The 27,514-nt window shown below is 42.5% G+C and overlaps 2 protein-coding genes across 2 annotated transcripts; both read right to left on the reverse strand.

The window, feature by feature from the left end:
• Positions 1-534: 534 nt before the first annotated feature.
• On the reverse strand, positions 535-3,580 carry LOC142664022 (trypsin-like). Its single transcript, XM_075842906.1, has 5 exons — positions 3,538-3,580; positions 3,284-3,437; positions 2,175-2,428; positions 1,761-1,897; positions 535-684 (listed from the first exon to the last, which is right to left on the reverse strand). The coding sequence occupies exons 1-5, from the start codon at positions 3,575-3,577 to the stop codon at positions 535-537; spliced, it is 735 nt and encodes a 244-aa protein (XP_075699021.1). The 5' UTR covers positions 3,578-3,580.
• A 12,945-nt stretch (positions 3,581-16,525) lies between these two features.
• On the reverse strand, positions 16,526-19,113 carry LOC142664020 (trypsin). The gene is made up of 5 exons (XM_075842903.1): positions 19,071-19,113; positions 18,814-18,967; positions 17,994-18,247; positions 17,574-17,710; positions 16,526-16,675 (listed from the first exon to the last, which is right to left on the reverse strand). Exons 1-5 carry the CDS (start codon positions 19,108-19,110, stop codon positions 16,526-16,528), a joined length of 735 nt encoding a protein of 244 aa, XP_075699018.1. The 5' UTR covers positions 19,111-19,113.
• Between the last annotated feature and the right edge of the window lie 8,401 nt (positions 19,114-27,514).

The following is a 27,514-nucleotide window of genomic DNA, read 5'->3' on the forward strand; positions in this document are numbered from 1 at the left end:
TAATGTTTTTCTGCCCGTCACACACGGACGGCACACAGATGCCTTCCGTGTGCCTTCAGTTTTTTTGACGGCCCCATTGACTTGCATGGGCCTCACGGTCACGGAATCCCGGACCAAATTAGGACATGCTCTACTTTGGATCGGAAAGGAGCAACGGACCGTCAAAAAAACTGAAGTGTGCATGGCCCCAATGAAATGAATGGGTTCAGGGTGCTATCAGTGACAAAAACGGATAGCACCCTGAAGGAAAAAACTGACGTGTGCATGAGGTCTTATAGACAGTATTATCAGTCACAAATATTTTTTTTAAATATTATAAATATATATATTTACATTTTGACCCCCAAAGCTTTTTTGTTCTAATGCAACTAATATAATAATCCACTTGATAATAATAGTAATAAAAAATCTTAAGAAACATTTTTCATAAATAAAATAGTTTATTTTTGTCCATGTTGTAAAAAGTAAAACAATTGATGGTATTTGTAAAGAAAAACAGATGAAACAATTTGAAGAAAAATTCCTTGAAGAATTTTAGTTGGCAGCAACGGTGCTGGAGATCCAGGAGTTGAAGTTGCAGACCTTGGTGTAGACACCGGGATAGTTCCTGAGGGCACAGCCATATCCCCAAGATACAACACCCTGGAGCTGTCCATTGCAGACCACGGGTCCACCAGAGTCACCCTGAGGGGAAGAAAAATAGGGTTATATATTTATAAAAATTGTATATGTACTAAATCTGGAAACAATGACAAATACGATCCCCTCTTCTAATTTTATATACAGCCTCTACATTTTCTAATTGGTATTTCCTTTGCATAAAATCTTGGAAACATTTGATATGTTGCAAGTACAGAGCTCATCACTGCTATGTTTTACCCCCCAAGAGTAGTTTTTTAATTTTAAAAATAGTTCCTTGGGGTGGGACATTTTGGCTCTGCTCCCTCCCATGCTTCTGCCATTCTGCTGATCTCTAGGGCAAGAGATGGCTATTATGGGTGGCCAAGTGGGGGAATGTAGGCGATGAGTTTGATGGATCTGGTGCCAATGGTTTCTGTTTGTCTCAGTTGTGCAAGGTTTCCATCGTTTTGACAGAATGAATGCCGTGGTCAACTTCCGTCAAAACGACGGAACCCTTGCACAACATAGACAAATAGAAACCATTGGCACTGGATTCGTCACCATTGAAATCAGTGGTGATAGAAACCTGTGGTTTCCGTTTGTGTCAGTCAGGGCTCCATTCTGACGGAAAGCTCCGACGGAACGTCGGAACCAAGCCCTGACTCAGATGTGAACGAAGCCTAAGTGTAGTACAATATACAACTGTACAATAATATATACAACATATATATATACAAAAAATATATACAAAAGCTCAATATTAATGCCAATGAAAACCACTAGACACTGCCCAATAAGTATAAAGAGATATGCATTTATTTGGTTTGAAACGTAAGATTATATCTTAAGTATAATATATTTATATTTAAAACTAAAGAATGTAGAATAACAGATGTAGCAGATTTGAACTTGTCATTATAATGGTTTTGTGCACCTGGATGATTCATTGAGTTCAGGACATGAAGTAGGCTTACCAACAGTCCGACTGAAAACCATAACTAATTGTGACAACAATTGGAGTAGGGCCAAAAGACAAACTTGACTTGCTATATAGACGAGGTCATACAATATATTGGACTAAAGACACTAAGAGTACAACCCAGCATGCATATGGGACAGAAGAATACAGTAACATTTACCTGGCAGGAATCCTTGCCACCTTCCAGATATCCGACACAGATCATGTTGGTGGTGATCTCTCCTGGGTAGGCGCTGTTACACTGGGCAGAAGTCAGGATTGGGGCGCTCACGCACTGGAGGAGATCGGGGTAGTTGGCTGTGGGGAAATAATATATATATTATATACATCTGGGCAACTTATCTTTTGTAATAACTTTCCTCTAAGGTCGAAAACTTTCTATGTTTTTAAATATTTATTACGTCTACATAATTCATGAGGACTACATGATTATGCCCAACAGAAGGGATTTTCTGTGCCGTTCATACTGGCATCACCGTTGTGGCCAGTGATTGGCAGCCAGGGTCACGTGTCTAATTGAATGTAGTTGAAGGTAGAAGGACAGTAACAGAATTAAAATGTGCTATGAACTTACTTCCACTGCTCAGGGTATTTCCCCATCCGGTGATCAGACAACTGGAGCCAGCGGCGGCGCAGCCACTGGGGAGACCCACAGCCTGGACGTAGGCATTGAGGGTGGCGGGACTGGCCAGCTTGATCAACATGATGTCATTGTCCAGGGTTCTGGAGTTGTAGCTTGCATGTCTGAGGACTTTGGCGGAGTTGATGAACTGTTCGGTACCTTCACTTGTAACGATGTTGTGTTCTCCCAGTCTGACCTGAACGCTCCTGAATGAGTGCAAATTGGAGAGAGTTCGATGAGGAATATTTAACTTTTTTTTTTTTTTAAGCGTTGGTTTATATTCTATTTTTATAATATGGGACATTGTTTCCTTTGCAATGAATACATAGAAGTTCATAGGTAACAACGAGCATCAGTTCCCATTGCAAATACCTACTATACTAGCAGCTGAGTTGTTATGTAAAACAGTTGGATCTGTTGATGAAATTAATTCCAGGTGTATGAGGATCCAAATAACCTCACAGCGAGTCAACATGTTTGTCTTTGTTAAAGGGAAACACCAGTGAAAATTATAGATTACCATGTGGATTCTCATTGGCAATTATGATGACTGATGCCATTGAATAGCAATCAGAAACAAAGGGGCTGGGCTGTTGCATTAATATAAGCATATACTGAGTGACAACCACAAGTCTCCTCCAGACTGCTTCCGGTTTCCTGTTCATTATGGAAAGCTATTGACAACCAATTATCTCCGCACCTCGCTGCAGTGGGCTGGAATTTGCTTACTGCCTATGACATGCTGCATGCTGCTGCACACAGTACAGTCTGCAGCCTCCCCTGTGTATTTCCCTGTTACTTAGTCCTGCATATTTGATTGATATAACCATAGCATCTGATCTGTCCACACCTCATTATGTCATGCCTGGGCAAAGTAACATGGGATGTGTAGTTTACAGAGCTACTTCCTGGGGGGAAGCAATTCATATAATGAAGATGGTAGACAGAAGCAGGACAAGATAGAGATTGAGATAGACACTTTTCTAATACAGGATAGGTTAGAGGATGGTGGGAATAACTTAGTGTGTGGACTGGAGTTTGTCCTTGAGCATTATACTTACGCCTTGTAGCAGTGAGCAGCGGAGATCACCCACAGGCTGTTGATCAGGGATCCTCCACAGAAGTGATAGCCGGAGTTCAGAGACACAATGTAGGGGACGGAGTTCTTGGCGCAGGTGTAACCTCCGACAATCTTATCATCATCCTCAAAAGCAGCTGCGAGTGCAGAGAATATGGATTAGATACAGAAGAATATAAAAATTATAGCATCTGAAGCTTTCAGCCGCTCGAAACACCATATGTTAAGGAAACTTACCAGCTGCTCCGAGGAGCACACAAATCAGAAGAAACTTCATGGTGGAGAGGTCTCAGGTAGTGGTTTGATGGAGGTAACGATGGTATTTATATGTTTTACAGAGAACCCACCACCTTAGTAAAGCCAATGAGAGACCACGTCTGTTAATGTTTATAGAAGATATACATCCGAGAATAGTTTGTTCCTTCAGCTGCGTCCTTGACTACCCATTTTAGCCCCATATTCAAAGTATCCATAGATAGATTTTGGCAGGTGACTTTTAACAACTTATTCTCTTGTATCCGATATCTTGATATATACGTTTATATTTTTTACTTTCTGCACTTGCGGATTAGCAAATCTTCAGAAATGTTATTTTCTATTGATTCTCCAAAACGTGAATCACTCTGATTTGCTCTGAATCTTTAGCCTGGTGAATCGATTCTACTATCTATAGTGGTGCACACATTGTTCAGTCTACCATCTCTACCCATAATATATGTCCGATATGTGCGATCCCACCTCTGAGACCTTCACCTATTCAGAGAGCGGAATCCCCCAACCCCTGTTCCGCCCAAAGAGGCAGCCGCAGGCCGCCACATCCAAGCATGGAGTATAAATGTAGCGGTACAAGCATACTCTGCTCTTTCCTTAATTCCTTTAGATGTGACTTGCACGGCCACCGCTTCAATCTTTATCCACCTGGATGCAATGGACTTCGGCTGACTCATAGAGCAGGCCAGGGGTCAAAGATGGGAATACTCATTTAAAAGAAAGAGCAAAGCTGCTTAAATCACCCTACCCTGCTGGCATACCAAATAGATATATACCACTGCAGGACTGGGCCAATTTGCAACTCAGGACTCTAGTAAAATAGAGTTATAATCCCTACAATAGTTGCAGCGGTAGCTTTACTTCTATACATTTTTCTGACAGAAAGAGGGGCACAGCGACCTGATTGGCCTGGCTCTCCTTAAGAGTCTCTGGCCCGCAGCATTCGGGTGTCGGTTATAGAATTAGCTAGGTGTGTTTTCTTTTGCTACTCTGATTGTGTGTTTCCAGCCTGTTCTTGTGGTTTTCCAGCTCTGTATTGTATTTCCTCAGTCCCCTTTTGCTTCAGTGTTTCCTCTTGTTTAGTTGTTCAGTTTTATTCTGCCTCAATTTTTCCTTATTATGCTTGCCTTGTTTTGAAAATGTTAGTTTTGTTTTAATTGCCTCTGGTTCTTAATGTTTTCCTGATACTGTGTTATGGACAGTGTCTGAAGATTAGGGACTCCATTAGGGATAGCTATTTAGAAAGTGAGGGGACGTGGTGTTGTTTTACGGTCAGTGCTTAGGGATGGTTAGAATTAGCTTGTTATCATCACCCATGATCTGTTTGGTATCCATCATCTGGCTATTATCATCATCAAACATTCATGGTTACTATCACCCGACAGTTATCATCGGTCATTCTCCGTTAGTTCCCATCATCCATCTGACATCATCATTTTGTTACAATCCTTATCTCCAATCGATGAATCCCTGTTTCTGGTATATCTGTTGCCAGTCAGTATTGTGATACGTGCTTCCCTTCGCCTGTCCTGTTGGATCAAGATTTGGCCCTTAGGTGGTGGCTAGATTTAACTGTCTGGTGGCCAATTGGCATCATTACAAATCTACGTATTACAGCTGATCCCTGGGTGTCTCAGCAGCAGGATAACCTGTGATCAGCTTATTGCCGTTGGAGCTTTCTAAGAAAAAAGGATGGTCCAAAGTGGAAATTAGATTTTGAAACTAGCATGCTGTGCCCAATAAAAAGTCTGCACTTATATTGTGTAGAATTAATAATATTTAGATATGAGAAAGTCTTTGAAACACTTTTCTCAATAGCTATAGCTGAGGTCATTTTCTGAATTTGGAGACTCCAGTCTTATTCCAGCTGGTGGATGATCAGTCAACGATACAGTATTCTATATGACACATTTTGTGTGTTAAGAAATGACCAACTAATCTAGTACTGTAGATTATGATCTGGCTTTGCACCTGAATGGAAACATATTGGGAATGTTTGGATATCTAATAGTGAAGCAACGGTGAAATGTTCTTTCTCATCAAAATTATATTATCACCTATCACCTAGTAAAAATGTGATATCTCTATTCCCCTACATATTTTCGTGAACAAAAAGTTTAATTCCAATTTTTGGGTTTTATGGCTGGAAATATGTATCCAGGGGACAAGGCTGTGCTGCTAGAGTTTTACTTTAACCCCTTAAGCACCAAACCCATTTTTACGTAAAATTGTTTTTTTTGGGACTGTGATGTTGAAGGCCCATTTTTAGTGGTGGTCCGACTTCCCGCACCCTTGCGGGTCAGCTTCATAAAGGTTGTTTCAGCCCTCGCTGCAGTGTCGTATCCCCCCATTTTTTTTTTACCTAGGCACCGTGCGGTACATTTGGTTGTGACTGTGACGGTTCCTTCAGCTCTCTTACATTTAATTGATTAACCATCACACCTATTTGAGCTTATTGGACATAAGATTCCAAAACCATGCTTGTTAATATAGAATCAATATGGAATTGGGCGCCTTTTGCAGCTATAACAGTCTCCAATCTTCTAGGAAAGCTTTCTAAATAATTTTGGAGTGTGTCTGCAGGAATATGTGCCCATTCAACCCCCAAAAAAAATTGTCAGGTCTGGATCTAAGGTTTAGACGGTCTAATTTGGAATCGGTGTTTGAATTCATCCTAAAGGTGTTGGATGGGGTTAGGGTCAGGGCTCTGTGCAGCCACTCGCGCCCTCAGTTGTCTGCCTCTTGACAAGCAGGATGTAATAGCCTGCAACAGTAATAGAAAGGGACTGAGTACGAACTGTAGCTAAATAATTTATCATTTGTTGGTCAGTATTATTTGTGCCTACATTATTTGCAGGAAAATAAAGGCAGTACTATGTGTACCAACATCATTTCCTGAGAGTGACTAGAAAGGAGTATTATTTGTATCTACATTATTAAAAGGAAGGTGTCATGAATTTTTTTTATTTTTATCATATTGCTTTTTTTTAAATAAATTCTTTCTTTTAAAGACACAATTTTTGCATTAAAAGACACACCATAACATATATAACATTATAACATATATAACATTATAAAAGCAGTGCAACATAGGCAATCCCTTTCATGTATCCAAATTGCAATTAGGCAATTCCCGCATAATTAATGTTCAAAAGAGAAAAGTGCTCACGAAAGTAGTTCGCTGTTCAATACCAAGTCCCATTACCCGACATGACATACATAAAATAATAAATAAAGAAAAAGGAAAAAGAAACGATAAGACATACAAAGAAAACGTATCTCCAGCATAAGAGGTAGGGGGCACGTAGTATAATAATAATCAGTATATTCACCAGCTCATAAAGAAGCCCGTACCTCCCAAGCCAACTATCTCTCGGATGTAGCCACCGGCCAAAATACCACCTAACTTGAATGTCAGCCATACAGAGTGCGTACAGGTATTATGTGAGGGATTTCCTGGGTCTTAACCCCCCCTTAATGTAAATTTCAGATATTACTACCCCAAGTACCCTTAATGTATAGCCTGCCCCCCGGCCCCGGGATCCAAGTCACACCCTCTCTCCAGTCTCTTATGATAATCCCTCCATGGTTTCCAAACCCTCAGAAACAAGTCCCTTGAGAAGGTATGCCAACCCAAGAGTTCCTCCACTGAGTGAAGTTGATGAACCCTAGACCACCACATATCTATGGAAGGAGGTTCCTCGCTTCGCCACTTCAACGGTATCAATAGTTTAGCCGCAAAGACCATTAAGGTGGCCAAGTCCCTCCGTACAGGGGTAAAATCTCCAGAGGGAAGCCATAGAAGGATCAGGCCAGGCGACAATACCAAAGAGCCACCAACAACATCATTAATAGCCCTTTCCACCTGAGCCCAAAAAGGTTTGATTTTGGGGCAAAACCACCAGATATGAGACAAGGATCCAGGAGCCAACCCACATCTCTAGCAAACATTTGAAGCGAGAAGACGAATCTGATACAGATATGCCGGAGTTCTATACCAGCGAGTTAGCAATTTGTAGGAGTTCTCCTGATGCCTCACACAGCATGAGAACCCATGAGATCTGGATAGAATAAAGGAGACTTCTCTTTGTGAAAGAACAATGTTTAACTCCTTCTCCCAGGCCAGTAAAAAAGAGGGTTTGGTCGGGGTCAAATCTACAAGAAGGTTAGTATACATTTTTGACATAGCTCTGACGAGGGACTGTGGCATAAGAATATAATTCTCCATCCAGGTGGGATCCGGGTATGGAGCAGGAGCCGTAGCCAAGAACTTGCAGCATGCTGATTCAAAACCCCCCTGATGAAGAAATGTAACATTAGCAGCCCAAGTAGCCCCCCCTTTGTCACTGGAGTGCCCCAATAGCGCATATAAGTCCGGGGCAACCCTGCCAGCTGTAACCTCCCTAACCCGAAGAGAGTTCAGAAGAGGCCACAATGTCGACCCAAGAGAGGTATCCTTATCCGTGAAGTAGGGAAGGGCGCCCAATGGAGCTATCGGAGAAAGGCACCCCTTGGCCATGTTCAGTACCCTAGACCTCTGACAGACTTTAAGCATACCTCTCGTCATGTCACTAACTAAAATCGTTTTCGGCGGCAGCGGTAATTTAACCCTAAGTATAGGTATTCCTCCGAGAGGACCCGTTTCTCCAAATCCAGATAGCTATGGGTAAGAGATACATTAGCAAGTTGTGACCAACGAAGTAGTTGAATGGCTGTATAATATAACCCTATATCGGGTAAGGATAAGCCCCCCTGTTTCTTTTTTAGAATGAGTAACCTATGAGCCAGTCTGGGGCGTCTACCCTTCCACAAAAAATTTATAAATAGCCGCCTGAATCTATTGAAGTAGCTAACCGGAAGGTCTATGGGAATATTCTGCAATGGGTAGAGGATCTGAGGGAGTACATAAGTGGCCAATAGATTTTTTCTGCCAATCCAAGAAAGGAAGGGAATATTAATTTGAGACAAGAATTTTTGTATCTTCGATACAAGAGGGGCAAAATTCAGGGAAAATATATTTTTGGGGTATGCTGGGATATTAATGCCTAAATATTGGATAGCCGAAGATTGCCATTTAAATGAAGAAATGGATTTCAAGTGTACTAACTGATCATTTGGCAAAGAGATACCCAGGGCCTCAGATTTCCCATAATTAATTTTGAAATTAGATATATCTCCGAACTGAGCAAATACATCCAGAATCAGCGGGAGGGCAGTGAGTGGGTTCGTGACCATTAGCAAAAGATCATCTGCAAAGGCCGCCGTCTTATGAACTCGTCCCCCAACCCGGAGACCCCGGATGCCATTGGTCTGGCGAAATTTTAAAAGCAGTGTTTCCATCAGTGGCGTAACTACCGCCGTAGCAGCAGTAGCGGCTGAAACGGGGCCCGCTGCATGAGGGGGCCCGTGTCACCCGCCGGCACGGGCCCCCAACATGGCCGGAGGCTCCGCTAGCAGCCGCTATGGCTGCTACAGCGGGACACCACTGAACAGTACGGCAGAGCAGGGAGGTATCTCCCCGCTCTGCCATTAAGCAAAAGACATGTTTCCCCTATCCACAGGATATACACAGGACAGGGGATACATGTATGATCGCTGGCAGCGATAGGGAGAACGGGGGACTGAAAGTCCCCTGAAGTTCTCCATCACAAACCTCGGACATCCGGGGTCTGTGTCGGCAGCTCCGTAGAAATGAATGGAGCGCCGGTCCCGCTTGTGCGCATGCGTGACCAGCGCTCCATTCATTTCTACAGAGCTGCGCAGACGCCGGAAGTCAGAGGTTAGTCATGGAGAACTTCAGGGGGACTTTCGGTCCCCCATTCTCCCTATCGCTGCCAGCGATCACACATGTCGTCGAATTTTTTTGGGAGGGGGGACGCTGTACGGCGTTCCCTACAGGGGGGGGGCTGTATGGCGTTCCCTACAGGGGGGACGACGCTGTATGGCGTTCCCTACAGGGGGGGGACGCTGTATGGCGTTCCCTACAGGGGGGGACGCTGTATGGCGTTCCCTACAAGGGGGGATGCTGTATGGCGTTCCCTACAGGGGGGGAACGCTGTATGGCCTTCCCTAAAGGGGGGGGGGGGGCGCTGTATGGCGTTCCCTACAGGGGGGGCTGTATGGCGTTCCCTACAGGGGGGGGCTGTATGGCGTTCCCTACAGACCCCCCCTGTAGGGAACGCCATACAGACTCTCTGTAAGTAACGCCATACAGTCCCCCCTGTAGATAACGCCATACAGCCCCCTCTGTAGGGAAGGCCATACAGCCCCCCCGTAGATAACGCCATACAGACCCCCCTCTAGATAACGCCATACAGCCCCCTCTGTAGATAGCACCATACAGCCCCCCCCTGTAGATAGCGCCATACAGCCCCCCCTGTAGATAGTGCCATACAGCCCCCCCTGTAGGGAACGCCATACAGTCCCCCCTGTAGGGAACGCCATACAGTCCCCCCTGTAGGGAACGCCATACAGTCCCCCCGTAGATAACGCCATACAGCCCCCTCTGTAGATAGCGCCATACAGCCCCCTCTATAGATATCTACAAAGGGCTGTATGGCGTTATCTACAGGGGGGCTGTATGGCGTTATCTACAGGGGGGCTGTATGGCGTTATCTATGGGGGGCTGTATGGCGTTATCTACGGGGGGGCTGTATGGCGTTATCTACGGGGGGCTGTATGGCGTTATCTACAGGGGGCTGTATGGCTTTATCTACGGGGGGGCTGTATGGCGTTATCTACAGGGGGGCTTTATGGCGTTATCAAAAGGGGGGGTTTGTAAAAAAGGCACTATCTACAAGGGGGGGTTGTGTGACACCCAGGGGAGGGGGGGCCCCAGTCAAAAGTTTGCTATGAGGCCCAGTCTTTCCTAGTTACGCCCCTGGTTTGCATCATAATAACAAAAAGGGATGGGGACAAAGGACATCCCTGCCTGGTCCCATTCGAAATAGAAAAGGGAGTAGACATGGATCCGTTAACCTGAATCCTCGCAGAAGGTCCTCTATACAATGAGAAGATAGCATCTATGAATGTGGGTGGAAAATTAAATTTCAACAGAGCTCTCCTCATGTACTCCCAACAGACCCTATCGAAGGCTTTTTCGGCATCAGTGCCTAGCAGCACCATAGAACTCCTTGTTTTGCGAACTTGTAAGACCGCATGCAAAACTCTGCTCACATTATGCTTACCCTCTCGCCCCTTCACAAACCCCACCTGCTCATCTCCAATAATCAAGGGCAAAAGCGATTGCATGCGCGTCGCCAAAATATTTGCCCACCATTTAACATCACAATTTAATAGCGAGATGGGTCTATAGCTTCCACACAGCTCAGGGTCTTTCCCCTCCTTAGGAAGAATAGTAACAAACGCTTCCAGAGATTGTGTAGGGAGAAAAGATCCACCCAGTAGGGAATTACAAACTGCCGTAAATTTTGGGATCAGTTGTTTCCAAATTTTTTTATAAAAGGAGATAGGCAGCCCGTCTGGCCCCGGGCTTTTCCCTGAGGGAATAGAGTCCAAGGTCTTCCCCACTTCCTCTTCCGTGATAGGTGCTAAAAGCGCCTCACCTTGTATATCGGAGAGCTGAGGAGCTGAGATATCTGACAGGAAAGCGGTTATGCGTTCCTGCCTATCTAGTGTAGGAGGAAGGGCCCCCTCGGAGGAAGCATGTAAATTATATAGCTTGGAGTAAAAAGTCTGAAAGGCCTTAGCAATGTGCGGAGTTGAGGTCACTCGCTCACCTTGATCAGTTTTAACAGCTTCTATAAACACTTTGGACTGCCTCTGTTTAATTAACCTGGTCATCAACTTAGAGCCCCTATCCCCATGCATATATGTCTGACTACAGGCTACCCGATACGCCTTAGTGGCTTTATAATTAAGGAGGTCCCTAAGCTCTTGGCGTAGTGAGCACAGCAATTTGTAATCCATATGGGATCCCACCTGTTTATGCACTCTTTCAGTTTCGGATATTTGTGCCAATAAGCGTAAAATATGCTTAGACCGTTGTTTCTTAAGATGAGAAGCCAACGCAATAAGCTCCCCTCTCATATGGGCCTTATGTGTCTCCCAGAGAATGGGCCTGGAGATCTGTGGGGAATCATTAAATTGAAAAAATTCCTCTAACTTGGAGGCTAATGATGCACTATTTTCATCTTGTGCAATAATCTTGTCATTAAGTCTCCAGAGCCACTCCCGTTGAGGAACACATCCCAATTCCAAAGTAATGCATACCGGTGCATGATCCGAAACTGTAAGACTCCCAATATCAGCATGTTGCAAGTTTGGTAACAAAGATAAAGGAAGGAAAAAATAATCTATTCTATGATAGGTACAGTGGGGGGCAGAATAGAATGTATAATCCTTGACTGATGGGTTACCCACCCACCAAGCATCCACCAAGCCCAGTTTAGACAAGAGCATTTTGAGCTTGCGGAGCATCAAGGGTGATAAAGTTTGGACCAAAGAGGTGGAATCCATCGGCAAATCAAGAGATACATTAAAGTCTCCCCCCAAGATAAGTTGACCTTCAGTAAAGGACTGAAGGGATAGTAGGGTAGTCCGCAACCATCTACATTGCCCTACATTAGGGGCATACAGGTTAGCAAACGTAATCTTCATACCAAAAACCTGACCTTTTAAAAAAAGGTATCGACCGCCTTCGTCCAGCAGAGACAATTCTACATGAAACTGTACATTCCTATGGATAGCTATAGACACCCCCCGTGACTTAGATGAGTAAGTACTATGGAACCATTGCGAGTAAGTATGTACAGGTAGCGCAGGGATGTGTGCCGGCCTAAAGTGCGTCTCCTGTAGAAACAAAATATCAGGAGCCTGTACCTGTAAAGAACTAAAGACCCTGGATCTCTTCTGAGGAGAACCCAAGCCCCTCACATTAAATGAGCAAAACTTTAACCTACCCATCTATATGTCTGACCAAGAAACAACGCAGCAGGCGCTGAGACAGTAGACCAACATCCGAGAGACACCTCGCTCCAACCCCCCCAAAAAAAGAGGAGATACTAGAAAAATAGACACGTATAAGAAAAAGGAAATAAAAAATAAAAAATTAGTCAAATACATTCAAACACCGTATTGAAAATGATACAAACATATTCGCTCAGATTGTTAAAGGCCGTAGCCTAGCTAAAGTAGAGCATTAATGGGGTTTAAGGAGCATAACATCGGAAGTTGCTAAACTGGCCCGCAAAACAAGAAAACGGAAGGAGGGGAGGAGGGGGGGAGAGGGGGGGAAGGGCGAGGAGGGAAGGAAGGGAAAAAGGGAAAAAAGGGGGGGGAAAGAAAAAGAGGGGGGAGGAAGGAAGAAGGGGGGGAAGGAAGAAGGGGGGGGGGGGAAGGAAGAAGGGGGGGGGGAAGAAGGGGGGGGGGGGAAGAAGAGGGGGGGAGAGGGGAAGGGAAGGAGACAAATCCAAGTTAAGCGGCTATTTATTCACATAGTTAGGAATCAGTTATCAGACCTTCAGAGGAAAGCAACCCAAATCAACTGTAAAATTCCAGCTACAGTTCCACATTCGCCATTAATAGTAACCAGCACATAGTCCCATCAAGTAATCAGGGATTAGCCCCCGAAGATAGACGCTTCTTCATTTTGGGCGACTTGGAGTTTACCATGGGTTGCCATGGTCGGCGTGTTTTAGGCCTTGCGAGGTCCATGGCCACTGGCATCCAAGAGGGGACAACTATAGGATCCAAATCCAGCACCTGCCATGCTCACTCCAGATCTTCCGGCGTGCGAATGGTGATCTGTCTCCCCGCTCTCATAGTCGCCAGCCCAAACGGAAAGAGCCATCTTATCGGCAGCTTATGAGCCCGCAAAGCATCCGTGACTGGCTTTAAGATTCGGCGTTTCGCTAGTGTGCTAGCTGCAAGATCTTGATACACCGCAAGTTTAGTTCCTTCAAATACTATCTCAGTAGCCTCTCGTGCAGCTTTTAAAATGGCCGCCGTGTGCACAAAACTTAAAATGCCACATATGACATCTCGTGGAGGCTCTGTGTCAGCGGGTTTAGGCCTCAAAGCGCCCTGTGCACCCTCTCAACCACCAAGGAAGCCACTCGTTCCTCTCCGATCAAGGAGGTAAAAATCTGCAACACAGTACCTGCTAACGAGTCCACAGCCACCGATTCCGGGAGACCTCGTAGCCTGATATTCTTCCTCCTACTACGGTTCTCCTGGTCCTCCAGGTGTAAATATAGGGTATTCAAGTGGGCAGCATGCTCTTTCGCCGTGTTATGCTGAGTAACTTGTTGATCCATAATGGAGGCCTGCGTCTCCTCCAAGGCGAGGACCATGTGCCCAATGTGGTGCATGTCGGTCTTTATCTCCCGGAGATCGTTCATCACCGGAGTGAGAGCCTGCATCAGGGTCTCCTTAAGATAAGCTCTAGAGATAGGTTCAGCGTCCACCTCCCCTGCACAATCTGAGGGAGCATACGAGCTATCCGAATCCTCTGCCCTCTGTTCCTCGTGCGAGAGGTCCGGTGCCATCTTGGATCTCCCCGCTGAAGAAGCCCTCTTTTCCTGAAGAATTTATCCATCTCCGGCAGAGATTTAGGGTGCCGAGGGGTGCCCCCGTATCCTTGGCCTTATCCTTTCCCGTTTTTACCATATCTGATGGTAAGTGGTCGGTGTTATTCGTTAGTTTTGATGAGTGTGAGGTAGAGCTCCGGGATCACACCACCATCACTCAGCGTAGCAAGCTCCGCCCCTATCATATTGCTTTTAATATGATAATAACATAAATTTTATCAACTTTTTACTTTGTTCTTACTTTTACTTCTCTATGGGGGCTGCCATTTTTTTCATCTCTGTATGTGTCGATTAACGACACATACAGAGATGGAATACGGCACATACAACCCCATAGAGAATGCGAACGGGAGCCGTTCCATTCTCTGAAGCATACGCCGCCTGCGTGGGAGCCGCACATGCGCGGCTCCCACACAGACCAAAACGAAACTCGTTCGCAGAGTGAAATCCGGCGCCATTTTTATGTGGACGGAAGCCGCTGCCGGACAGTAAGATGACGACTTCCGGCCGCGGCTTCCGGCCATATGTTCAAGGAAGCGGAGGCGCAAGGAATAGGAGCGGAGGCGGTGGCAGGAGAAGGTAATTTATGTTCGTGTATGTGATGTGTGTATTATGTTTGTGTTATACTGTCTGCTGAGCACTGTATCTAATCCTCCTACACTGTGCAGTCGCTCAGAAAATGGCAGCACACAGTGTAGAAGGTTTGAATATTCAAACCCCTCCTAGGACACGAGAGAAAGTGTGTCTACCCCAAATTTGCAGCATAAAGCAATGAGGTTGCTTTACCACATTGACCATGCTGCAATTTTGGGAACTGCTCCCTCTAGTGACAAGCACATGGAAATTTTATAAATTAGAAAAAAAAATAAAAAAATATAACAATGTGTAATCACTTAAATAATAATTGTTTAACTAAAAAAAAATAATAATAATTCTAGCGACACATTCCCTTTGACAGAAAGACAGTGAGGCAGTACTATCTGTATCATTATCATTTACAGAGAGAGTCAGGGAGGCAGTACTATCTGTATCATCATTATCATCTTTTACAGGGAGAAACAGGCAGGTAGTACTATCTGTTCCAACATCATTTACAGGTCAAGTCAGGAAGGCAGTGCTATCTATGCCTGCATCATTCACAGGAAGAGACATGGAGGCAGTACTATCTATATCATCATCATTTACAGGGAGAGATAGGGAGGCAGTACTATCTGTATCATCATCATCATCATCATCATCAACAGGGCTTCCCTCCCTCCTCCTACTGAGTACACAACACAGCTTGCTTTCGTGATTAAGTGGCATCATCTCTTTGTGATACTTCCTCCTACTCATATCGAGAAAGACAGGAGATCCATGAGAAGAGACTACAGCCTGCGAGAGGTAAATATAAGGAAAGAGCGCTATGTGAAGTTTGGCATGTGGCTGCACTGTATATGGAGGAGAAACGGCTGGACTCTGTATTAGGGGCATGTGACTGCACTCTATAAGGGAGTATACGAGTGGACTTGGGAGGATATGGCTGCATTTATTATGACTGGCATGTGGCTGGCACTGTACTGGAGCTTTATGGTTAGCACTGTATATGGGGTAGGTAGTTTTTGCTGCATGAGGGGCTGTGGCTGAAACTTTATTTGCATTGTGTTGCTCTTTATGGTAGGTGGTCATTGAAAGCACCTCAACAGCAAGGGCACCAAAATTGTGCTACAAGCGTGCGTTAAGTCTTTCCATAACTACTATAATGGCAAACAACGGCGCATGCAAGATCACCCGTCTACTGTAAACAGTGGGAATGAAATTGTTCACAGTCCAGACAGTAATTGTAGAGGTTTAATCATCCATCCCAATGGTCATAATTATTTCAGGAGTGGGCAGTGGTCATTAATCATTGGTGTAAGAAAAGTGTAATGAAGCACCCAAAAATTGGGGCAACATACTGGATGTCACTCCAATCTAATACATGAGGGTGATTATGAGATCTATATGTCATCGAGCATTCTATAGGTATTTGTGTGGTTCACGACTTTTGACTCAATACGTAGGGATTGGGGGTATTGGTCTTCTTGCTTGGGACTTATCATTGTTACATTATTAGATTATATAAAGGGTCACATTTTGTTAGAACATAAGACATATAAAATAATGATCCGAATCGTAATGTTCTTCAAATAAATAATTGTGGTTCGGGTCAAGCAGCCATTGCTACTAAAAATAGGCATCCATTTAGTAACATCATGTACTGTATCTGTGACAGACATGAGAAATGTAACTAATATTCTAGTGTTGTAATATAAGTTGTGTTTCATTATTTAAATGATATCAATAAAAGAAACATTAGAAACAATATGTATAAGAAATATGTTTATTGAGCTGACAAATTCTGAAGAGATATGTCAAGAAGGACTTTAGTTGGCGGCAACGGTGCTGGAGATCCAGGAGTTGAAGTTGCAGACCTTGGTGTAGACACCGGGATAGTTCCTGAGGGCACAGCCATATCCCCAGGAGACAACACCCTGGAGCTGTCCATTGCAGACCACGGGTCCACCAGAGTCACCCTAAGAGGAAGAAAAATAGGGTCATATATTTGTACAAATTGTATATGTACTGAATCTGGAAACAATGACCAATACGATCCCCTCTTCTAATTCCATATGCAGCCTCTACATTTTCAAATTTGTATTTCCTTCACTATAAAATCTTGGAAATAATTGTTATGTTTCAAGTACAGAGCTTATCACTGCTATGGTTTACCCCCCAAGAGGGGTTTGGTTTTTAAATTCTAAAATAGTTCCTTGGGGTTGGGACATTTCGTCTCTGCTCCCTCCCATGCTTCTCCCATTAAGATGATCTCTAAGGGGAAGAGATGGCTATTATGGGTGGCCAAGTGGGGAATGTAGGGGATGAGTGGTTTAGTGTGGCCACTTAAGAACATGTTTTATATTGGGTCATGCTTTCTTAGTGTAATACAATATACAACTGTACAAAAAATATATCCAAAATATATATATATATATATATATATATATATATATATACACAAAAAATATATACAAAAGTTCAATATTAATGCCAATGAAAAACCCTAGACACTACCCAACAACCCATTCTTATAAGTATAAGGGATATGCATTTATTTGATTTGAGACTTAAGATTGTATCTTAAGTATAATATATTTATATTTAAAACTAAAAAATGTAGAATAACAGATGCAGGAGAGTTGAACTTGTCATTATAATGGTTTTGTGCACCTGGATGATTCATTGAGTTCAGAACATGAAGTAGGCTTACCAACAGTCCGACTGAAAACCATAACTAATTGTGACATCACTAGGAGTGAAGCCAAGAAACAACTTGACTTGCTATATAGATGAGGTCTTACAATATATTGGACTCAAGAAACTAAGAGTACAACCCAGCATGCATATGGGACAGAAGAATACAGTAACATTTACCTGGCAGGAATCCTTGCCACCTTCCAGATATCCGACACAGATCATGTTGCTGGTGATCTCTCCTGGGTAGGCGCTGTTACACTGGGCAGAAGTCAGGATTGGGGCACTCACGCACTGGAGGAGATCAGGGTAGTTGGCTATGGAGAAATAATATATATATTAAATACATCTTGGCAACTTATCTTTTGTAATAACTTTCCTCTAAGGTCGAAAATGTTAAACTTTCTATGTTTTTAAAATGTATTACGTATACATAATTCATAAGGACTACATGATTATGCCCAATAGAAGGGATTTTATGTGCCGTTCATACTGGCATCACCATTGTGGCCAGTGATTGTCAGCCAGGGTCACGTGTCAAATTGAAGTTAGTTGAAGGTAGAAGGACAGTAACAGAATTAAAATGTGCTATGAACTTACTTCCACTGCTCAGGGTATTTCCCCATCCGGTGATCAGACAACTGGAGCCAGCGGCGGCGCAGCCACTGGGGAGACCCACAGCCTGGACGTAGGCATTGAGGGTGGCGGGAGAGGCCAGCTTGATCAACATGATGTCATTGTCCAGGGTTCTGGAGTTGTAGCTTGCATGTCTAAGGACTTTGGCGGAGTTGATGAACTGCTCGGTACCTTCACTTGTAACAATGTTGTGTTCTCCCAGTCTGACCTGAACGCTCCTGGATGAGTGAACATTGGGGAGAGTTCAATGAGGAATATTTAACTTTTTTTTTCAGTGTTGGTCCATATTCTGTTTTTATAATATGGGCCATTGTTTCCTTTGCAATGAATATGTAGAAGTTCATAGGTGACAACGAGCATCAGTTTCCATTGCAAATTTCTACTATACTAGCAGGTGAGTTGGTCATGTAAAACAGTTGGATCTGTTGATGAAATTAATTCCAGGTGTATGAGGATGAAAGCCTATGACATGCTGCATGCTGCTGCACACAGTACAGTCTGCAGCCTCCCTGTTCCCTGTTACTTAGCCTGCATATTTGATTGATATAAATATAGCATCTGATCTGTCCACACCTCATTATGTCATGCCTGGGCAAAGTAACATGGGATGTGTAGTTTACAGAGCTACTTCCTGCGGGGAAGTAATTCCTATAATGAAGATGGTGGACAGAAGCAGGACAACATAGAGATTGAGATAGACACTTTTATAATACAGGATAGGTTAGAGGATGGTGGGAATAACTTAGTGTGTGGACTGGAGTTTGTCCTTGAGCATTATACTTACGCCTTGTAGCAGTGAGCAGCGGAGATCACCCACAGGCTGTTGATCAGGGATCCTCCACAGAAGTGATAGCCGGAGTTCAGAGACACAATGTAGGGGACGGAGTTCTTGGCGCAGGTGTAACCTCCGACAATCTTATCATCATCCTCAAAAGCAGCTGCGAGTGCAGAGAATATGGATTAGAAACAGAAGAATATAAAAGTTATAGCATCTGAAGCTTTCAGCCGCTCGAAAAAACACCATATGTTAAGGAAACTTACCAGCTGCTCCAAGGAGCACACAAATCAGAAGAAACTTCATGGTGGATAGGTCTCAGGTAGTGGTTTGATGGAGGTAACGATGGTATTTATATGTTTTACAGAGAACCCACCACCTCAGTAAAGCCAATGAGAGACCACGTCTGTTAATGTTTATAGAAGATATACATCCGAGAATAGTTTGTTCCTTCAGCTGCGTCCTTGACTACCCATTTTAGCCCCATATTCAAAGTATCCATAGATAGATTTTGGCAGGTGACTTTTAACAAAGTTATTCTCTCGTGTTCGATATCTTGATACATACGTTTATATTTATTTGCTGTGAATCTTTAGCCTGGTGAATCGATTCTACTATTTATAGTGGTGCACACATTGTTCAGTCTATCATCTCTACCCATAATATATGTCCGATATGTGCGATCCCACCTCTGAGACCTTCACCTAGCCGGAGAGCGGAATCCCCCAGCCCCTGTCCCACCCGAAAAGGTGCAGGCTGCCATATCCAGGCATGGAGTATAAATGTAGCGGTACAAGCATACTCTGCTGTTTCCATAATTTCTATAGACATGAATAAAGACAGCCAGGCACTTGCACGGCCACCGCTTCAATCTTTCTCTGCCTGGATGCAATGGACTGCGGCTGACTCATAGAGCAGGCCAGGGGTCAAAGATGGGAATACTCATTTAAAAGAAAAAGCAATGCTGCATAACTCACCCCACCCTGCTGGCATACCAAATAGATATATACCACTGCAGGACTGATCCAATTGCAATTCAGGAGTCTAGTAAAATAGAGCTACAACCCCTATAATATCTGTAGCAGCAGCATTACTTCTATACATTTTTCTGACAGAAAGAGGGGCACGAGGACTTAAATTTATTGTTATTCTTACATATTTATTGTTTTTTTCATTTTCACTTGGAATATTTTGCAATTTCAAGCCTTATAGGATAGCTAAATGATGACCCTAACAATTTTTGCCTGGTACTGTAGCCTGGTCCTTGCTCCTGTTGGAACTGTCAAAAGGAAGGGGAAATTTTGTACATCACATTAATGAATATGGCGTGCAGATAGTCCAACACTGTGTGATGAATTTGTGCCATATGCTCATTTAAGGGGGTTGCCACATTTACAAAACACAATTTAAGGTACCCTTTTAGGGAATGCTGAGTTAATAGAGGGGGTTCTCCATTCAGGATCTTCATTTATTAGACAGAGCAGAATGTACCTAGAAAAAGTGTCTCCCTCTCTTTCTCTGAAGGATCTAGCATATCCGAGCGTTACTTGGAGAGCCAATGGATTTAAATTAAAACTGTATAATACTTCAGTTTACCTGTGGTGGCGCTGCAGGGAAATTGGATGCTTGCTGCCAGGTGCTTCTTGTTACGAGCAGCAGGTCTGTTCCTGCACACTCGTCATCTCCCAGATGTTAAGCAGCAGCTAAGTGAAGTTGCAATAGCAACTCCTTCACAGCTGATACATCAGTGCATGTCAGATGAAGATACTCACTTAGCCACTGTGGCTCGATTAGAGTGACGACCTGACTGGCCTCACTCTCCTAAAGAATCTCTGGCCTCAGCATTCGGGTGTTGGTTATAGAATTTGCTAGGGTGTGTTTTCTTTTGCTACTCTGATTGTATGTTACCAGCCTGTTTTTGTGGTTTTCCAGCTCTGTATTGTATTTCCTCAGTCCTCTTTTGCTTCAGTAATTCCTCTTGTTTAGTTGTTCAGTTTTATTCTGTCTCAATTGTTCCTTATTATGCTTGCCTGGTTTTGGATTTGTTAGTTTTGTTTTAATTGCCTCTGGTTCTTAATGTTTTCCTGATACTGTGGTATAAACAGTGTCTGTAGATTAGGGACTCCATTAGGGATAGCTATTTGGAATGGGATTGTTAGTGGTGTTGTTTTAGGGTTCATGCTTAGGGAGAGCTGGTTAGATTTAGCTTGTTATCATCACCCATCATCCGCTTGGTATCATCATCTGGCTGTTAACATCATCAAACATTCAAGGTTACTGTCATCCGACAGTTATCATCGGTCTTTCTCCATTAGTTCCCATCATCCATCTGACATCATCACCTTGTTACGATCCTTATCTCCAATCGGTGAATCCCTGTCTCTGGTATTTCTGTTGCCAGTCAGTATTCTGATACGTGCTTCCTTCATCTGTCCGGTTGGTTCACGATTCGGCCCTTAGGTGGTGGCTAGGTTTACCGTCTTGTGGCCAGTCGACATCATTACACTTCTACATATTACAACTGTTCACTGGGTGTCTCAGCAGGGGGATAACCTGTGATCAGCTTATTGCCATTGGACCAAAAAGATGGTCCAAAGTGGAAATTAGATCTTAAGACTGACATGATGTGCCCATTAAAAAGTCTGCACTTATGTTGTGTAGCATTTATATTTAGATATGTGAAACTCTTTTCTCAATAGCTATAGCTGATGTCATTTTCTGAATTTAAAGACTCCAATCTTATTCCAGCTGATGGATGATCAGTCAACAATACATTATTCTATATTACACATTTTGTGGGATATCCCTTCAGGACTGAGACATTTTTTAATTTTAAATTGTCGTTTTTCACTCCCCACCTTCCAAGAGCCATAACGTTGTTATTTTTCCATTAATAGAGTGGTGTGAGGGATTGTTTTAGGCGGGAAGAGTTGTAGTTTCTATTGGTAGCATTTAAAGTACCATATAATGTACTGGGAAACTGAAAAAAAATATTTGCCAGCTGAAATTGGAAAAAACTGTGATTCCTTGATTGTTTTTTGGGTTTTGTTTTCACAGCTTTCACCATGCGGTAAAAACGACAACTTAACTTTATTTTGTGGCTCAATACGATTATGGTGATAGCAAATTGATATAGTTTTTTTTTATATTTTACTTCTTATAAAAAAAATGTTTTTTTAAATTTCACATTTTTTACGGCGTTCACCGTGGGTGTTAAATAACACTATATTGCAATATGTGCAGAGAAATAGTGGAGTACAAAGCCATATATATATATCTAAAAATATAACAAATTTTTATTAATCACAGAAATGAGACAGACATTTAAAAAGGTATGTAATGGATGGAAAGACTCTATAATATTACATGGTGTAACAGGAAAACAGACTATTCATATAGTTGTAGCAATAAAGTAATGCACTGGAATCCTTACAATAAGGATATGTGGGAAGGGTTGTGTATTATCCTATATGTGGCTGACCCCTCATGAAAGAACCCATCAAGTAATGGATGGGCGCCTTTTGCAGCTATTACAGTCTCCACTCTCCTGGGAATGCTTTCCAAATAATTTTGGAGTGTGTCTGTGAGAATATGTGCCCATTCAACCCAAATTTTTTTTTGTAAGGTCTGGAACTAAGGTTTATACTGTCTAATTTGGAATCAGTGTTCGAACTCATCCTAAATGTGTTGGATGGGTTTAGGGTCAGGGCTCTGTGCAGCCACTCGCGCCCTCAGTTGTCTGTCCCTTGACAAGCAGGATGTAGCCTAAAACCAATGTTCCCTCTAAGTCTTTGCAGCTCCTGAGCGGGACAGTTAGGGAGCAGGGCAATTCTCCATCAAAAGTGGGTGTTCTGATGACCAAAAGTAATACCCCCAGTAAACGCTAATATAGAGACTAATAGTCGTTCCTTTTGAATCGTGTTTGTCTGAATTATACTTCGTAAGACAAATGAATGAATTCATATGCCCTGTGTCACTACAACACTCTGATTATTTCTTTGGTTTAGATTACTTTGAGTACTTCATCAGAAATTACTCTCAATTAGATTAATCAATGAGACTAAATATTAATATATTATCTAAAGTCAAATGATATTCAAGTTATACTAAATTTATTAAATAATAGTGTCCATTCAACATTGTTTTTTTCTATTAGCTAGTCCATCTTAGCAATGTTATGCTTTACTCAAGGTAAAAATGCTCTCCGGAACTAGATAATACTTTTGGAATATCTTCTGGAAAGGAGCTGTTCTTCAGCACCCCGGGTGATACACACATTGGGAAATCCCACCATTTTAGTACTGGACAAATATTCCATTATCAGCTATGAACAGTGTACAACACATTATTGATACACTCCAAATAATATCTCTTCCAGAAGTATTCACATTTTTAAATGTTCTCTCATTATTACACACGCGCAGCACATTAGCCGTCCCTCTTGAACTATGTTTGACTACACTATACACCTGAAGACTAATGAATCAATTCACATGCTTCGTGTCACAAAAATATACTAATGATTTCCTTGGTTTAAATCAAAATAGTTTTTTTATGTGACATTCATTCATTAACATGTTATTGACTATGTTTGTATTATCCTAGCATGATAATCTTGCGAATTGTGATATTATATTGTAATTACAATACTAATTTTGCTACATGCAGCATAGGGTTAAATTTCTAAGTCCAGCCCCAGGTAGTCACCTGATTAAATGCCTTTGACTATATATATGTGAATTTATTTTAGTAAAGCAAGCTATGATTAAGGACCCTAGCGGTCTGAAACGCGTAAGCGTGGTCCCGGGATTCTTTGTTTTACCTTTGTTTTAACATGACCTGAAAAAAACTTGGAACTTTTAATTTTGAGTGCTGGATCCACCTTTACTACACACCATTATTGCTTTGATCACCTGCGGTCGACACAGGATAAGTTCAGGAGCATCTACAAGCACCTACAGCATTCGGATCAACTATACATCAATTTGCATCAGTTAAGCACAATGAAAAATGCATTGGAAATGCAACCATAGCATGGTAGTTATGAGGTGAGCGAAACTTTTAGTAAATCTCTTTTCTATTTTTTGCAAAAGTAATACCCCCAGTAAACGCTAATATAGAGACTAAATAAGAGAATAAGAAAACGTATTTTAAGTTCGTTTTAAATTACTTTTTTTAATGCTATAATATTACAAGTCCAGCAGTAAAATAGACATTTATAAACACCAATTATAGACATCAACGAAAGAATCTTTCATTACACCACTGCCCCTATAGATAGCACCACACAGACCGCCTGTAGATAGCTTCACACACATCCCCCTGTAGATAGCGTCACCCCCTGTTGATAGCATCACACGCAGCCCCCTGCAGATAGCGCCACATGCAGCCCCCTGCAGATAGCGCCACACGCAGACCCCTGCAGAAAGTGCCACACGCAGACCCCCCTGTAGATACTGCCACACAGCCCCCTATAGATAGTGCCACAGACACCTGTAGATAGTGCCACACAGACACCTGTAGATAGTGCCACACAGACCCCCTGTAGATAGTGCCACACAAATCCCCTGTAGATAGTGCCACACAGACCCCTGTAGATACTGCCACACAGCCCCCTGTATATAGTGCTACACAGCAATTCCCCCCTGTATATAGTGCTACACAGCCCCCTCTCCCCTTGTATATAATGCTACACAGCCCCCCTCTTCCCCTTGTTTATATAGTGCTACATAGCCCCCTTCCCATTGTATATAGTGCTACACAGGCCCCCATCTTCCCCTTGTGTATATAGTGCTACACCCCCCCTCCCCTTGTATATAGTGCTACACAGCTATTCCCCCTGTATATAGTGCTACACAGCCCCCTCCTCCCTTGTATATAGCGATGCACAGCAATCCCCCCTGTATATAGCGCCACACAGCCCCCTCTCCCCTTGTATATAGCGCTATACAGCCCCTCTCCTCCCCTTGTATATAGCGCTACACAGCCCTCATGTATATAGCGCTACACAGCCCCCTCCTCCCCTTGTATGTAGCGCTACACAGCCACATCCTCTCCTTGTATATAGTGCTACACAGCCCCCCTCTCCTCTTGTATATAGTGCTACACAGCCCCCCTCCTTCCCTTGTATATAGCGTTACATTGCCTCCTCTCCCATTGTATATAGCGCTACACAGCCCCCCTCCTCCCCTTGTATATAGCGGTACATTGCCTCCTCTCCCATTGTATATAGCGCTACACAGCCACCCTCTCCCCTTGTATATAGCGATACACAGCCCCCCTCCTCACCTTATATATAGTGCTACACAGCCCCCCTCTCCCCTTGTATATAGCGCTACACAGCCCCCCTTTTAGGTGTCACATATGATATATGAAGCAAAATGTATTGGAACTAGTCCGTACTTGTTTTTCTCATAATATGTATAAAAACTCTGTCATTCAGTAGAGCTGTAGATATCTTGACATACTGTCTCCTTATCGATAAGAATAAAAGAAGCGCTGTTCCCTTTATTCAGATGACTCCTCGATACTATTTTGATAAGAATAGGAAGTTCTCCTAACATTTTGGTTCTTCGAACCGGAATCCAACATCTCCGGATCCTAGTCTTCTCAAGGACTGTACACTGTGCATGGGGAGATTTATTCAATGAACTCACTAAATCTAAAGACCTCTGGCTGAATTGCCGTCAAACTGAGGCCAGTCAGACAGAGAGACGAGGGGGAGCGACGGATTCTAAAGAACGTAGAAAGGAGAATCGAGGATTCGAGTTTTCATCTGAATAAAGGTAATATAATTTTGTTTATATATGATTTTATTATTTTTCATATTTAGATGTTATAAAGTTATGTTATAAAAACCTAAGGTGGATCTTAGGTAGTAAGACAGGGTTAAGCACAGATCTTAATATAAAAACCTGAGAATAAGTTCATAGCCTATATGAGAAGGCTACAGGTGATAAATAACTCTGTGCAGCATGTAAAAGATAAAGTACTTGGAGATTTGGAGGATTAAGGATTATAGGGTATTAAGATCATTTGTTTAAAAAAGTTGAGTAAGGAATTGTGTATGGCCAGGTGTTAATTCTGTTAACTGGGCGTACTTTAAATGACAAAGTAAGTGATGATAGGTGCTTACAGTGTAAGTTGATATGAGAGCCAATTTTGTTGAAAAGGCTGGCAGCCATAAGATGGTCGTTTAAATGTGATGAATAGAATGGTTTATAGAAAGTTGAAAGAAATGATTGTTATAGATTATACATATATGAGAAGTATACTGATAAAGTAAAATAATAGGATAATAAGTATTGAAAACCGGTTGAATCTGTTTATTTGTATCTTTTGTCTTCAATGTTGAGACAGCCTTTCACTAAATCCTTGTTGTGGTCATATCAGGTGAGCGACATTACTGTCTTGGGACTGTGTTTTGGTAAGCGGCTCTATGCGTCTAGAGTGCAGCGAGCACTACAGTCCAGGGAGAATGACGTTTTGGTAAGCGGCCTTATTTATAAGGTGCAGCGAGCACTGTTATTCGTGAACTACTTGTAGTTCATGCCAAACTATAACTAAAATCCACATGAGACTCCTTGACTGTGAAGAATGAATGTATGAGGGTTAAATAAATAAATCCCTGTGTGTATAAGGGAGTCTAATTAGGAATGGTCCTAGGTAAAATTGTTACCAGGACAAATTCGTAGGAAAAATACTGTTAAAACACCTAGGGACATTAAGTATATAACTGATCAACATCAGCTTGAAAATGCCTTCAATGGGAGGGTGAAACGTTGCCTATATGTTGGGTGAATAAAATTTTTGGGGATTTTTATAATACTGGAGTGCTGCCTCTTTTTCTGGATTGTGACTGACTGATCAACATAATACTTGTGAATGTTGTTGTAAGCGTTATGTGTGTACTGTGACTTTGGTGCCTTGTGGTCACATATACTTAGATAGTATACACTCAACAATATATAATAGACCTTCAATATACTACGAAGAGATAACCCATGATATATCCACTATTATGATTAGTATTGTGATAATGGTAATTATTAGAGAAAGGAATGATAGGGAAAAATTAAGAAATTAAACTATTTGCTGATATATCAAAGTGGATAATGATGATGTGTCTTGTGCGAGAACAGAGCTGTACTGATTCTGTCGTGTGAGTTACCAGACAGGGAGTCACAGGAATTCCAACTGTTCAAATAACCATTTTATGTAATAAATTAACCTGTAACTTTACTGCATTATATTATATAGACACGTGCCAGTGGTATTGTGCACTTAGTTTCTCTATCTCCTGGTGCACATACATCATATTGGCTATATAAACTGCTGTAATTAATGATTTGATGTCCAATCTCCATAGAAATATTTTGGTTTAAATTATAGATTGCAGAACATGTCTAAAATTGTTATGCTAACTGTATGTTTACTGTTTGAAAGTATATGGTATAGTCTCTCTGTGTTTTACAGATTTACACTAGAACATGGGTCTGAGTTGAGACACTTTATTATAAACTCTGTGTGTGAAGTGGCGGGTAATCACTCCCGTCCGTGAATCTGGACAGCACTCTTGCACGTCCATGTTGTGACTATTATTGCGCACATGGTTAGGAGTGAGTTAGCGAGTTAACAATTGAGAAAAGAAAGATAGAAGTGTATGAATAACTTGTTTTATATACATAAGTTGTGCATCTTTTCTGTTGGG

The sequence above is a fragment of the Rhinoderma darwinii genome, chromosome 11, assembly GCF_050947455.1.
Source record: "Rhinoderma darwinii isolate aRhiDar2 chromosome 11, aRhiDar2.hap1, whole genome shotgun sequence".
NCBI classification, from domain to species: domain Eukaryota; kingdom Metazoa; phylum Chordata; class Amphibia; order Anura; family Rhinodermatidae; genus Rhinoderma; species Rhinoderma darwinii.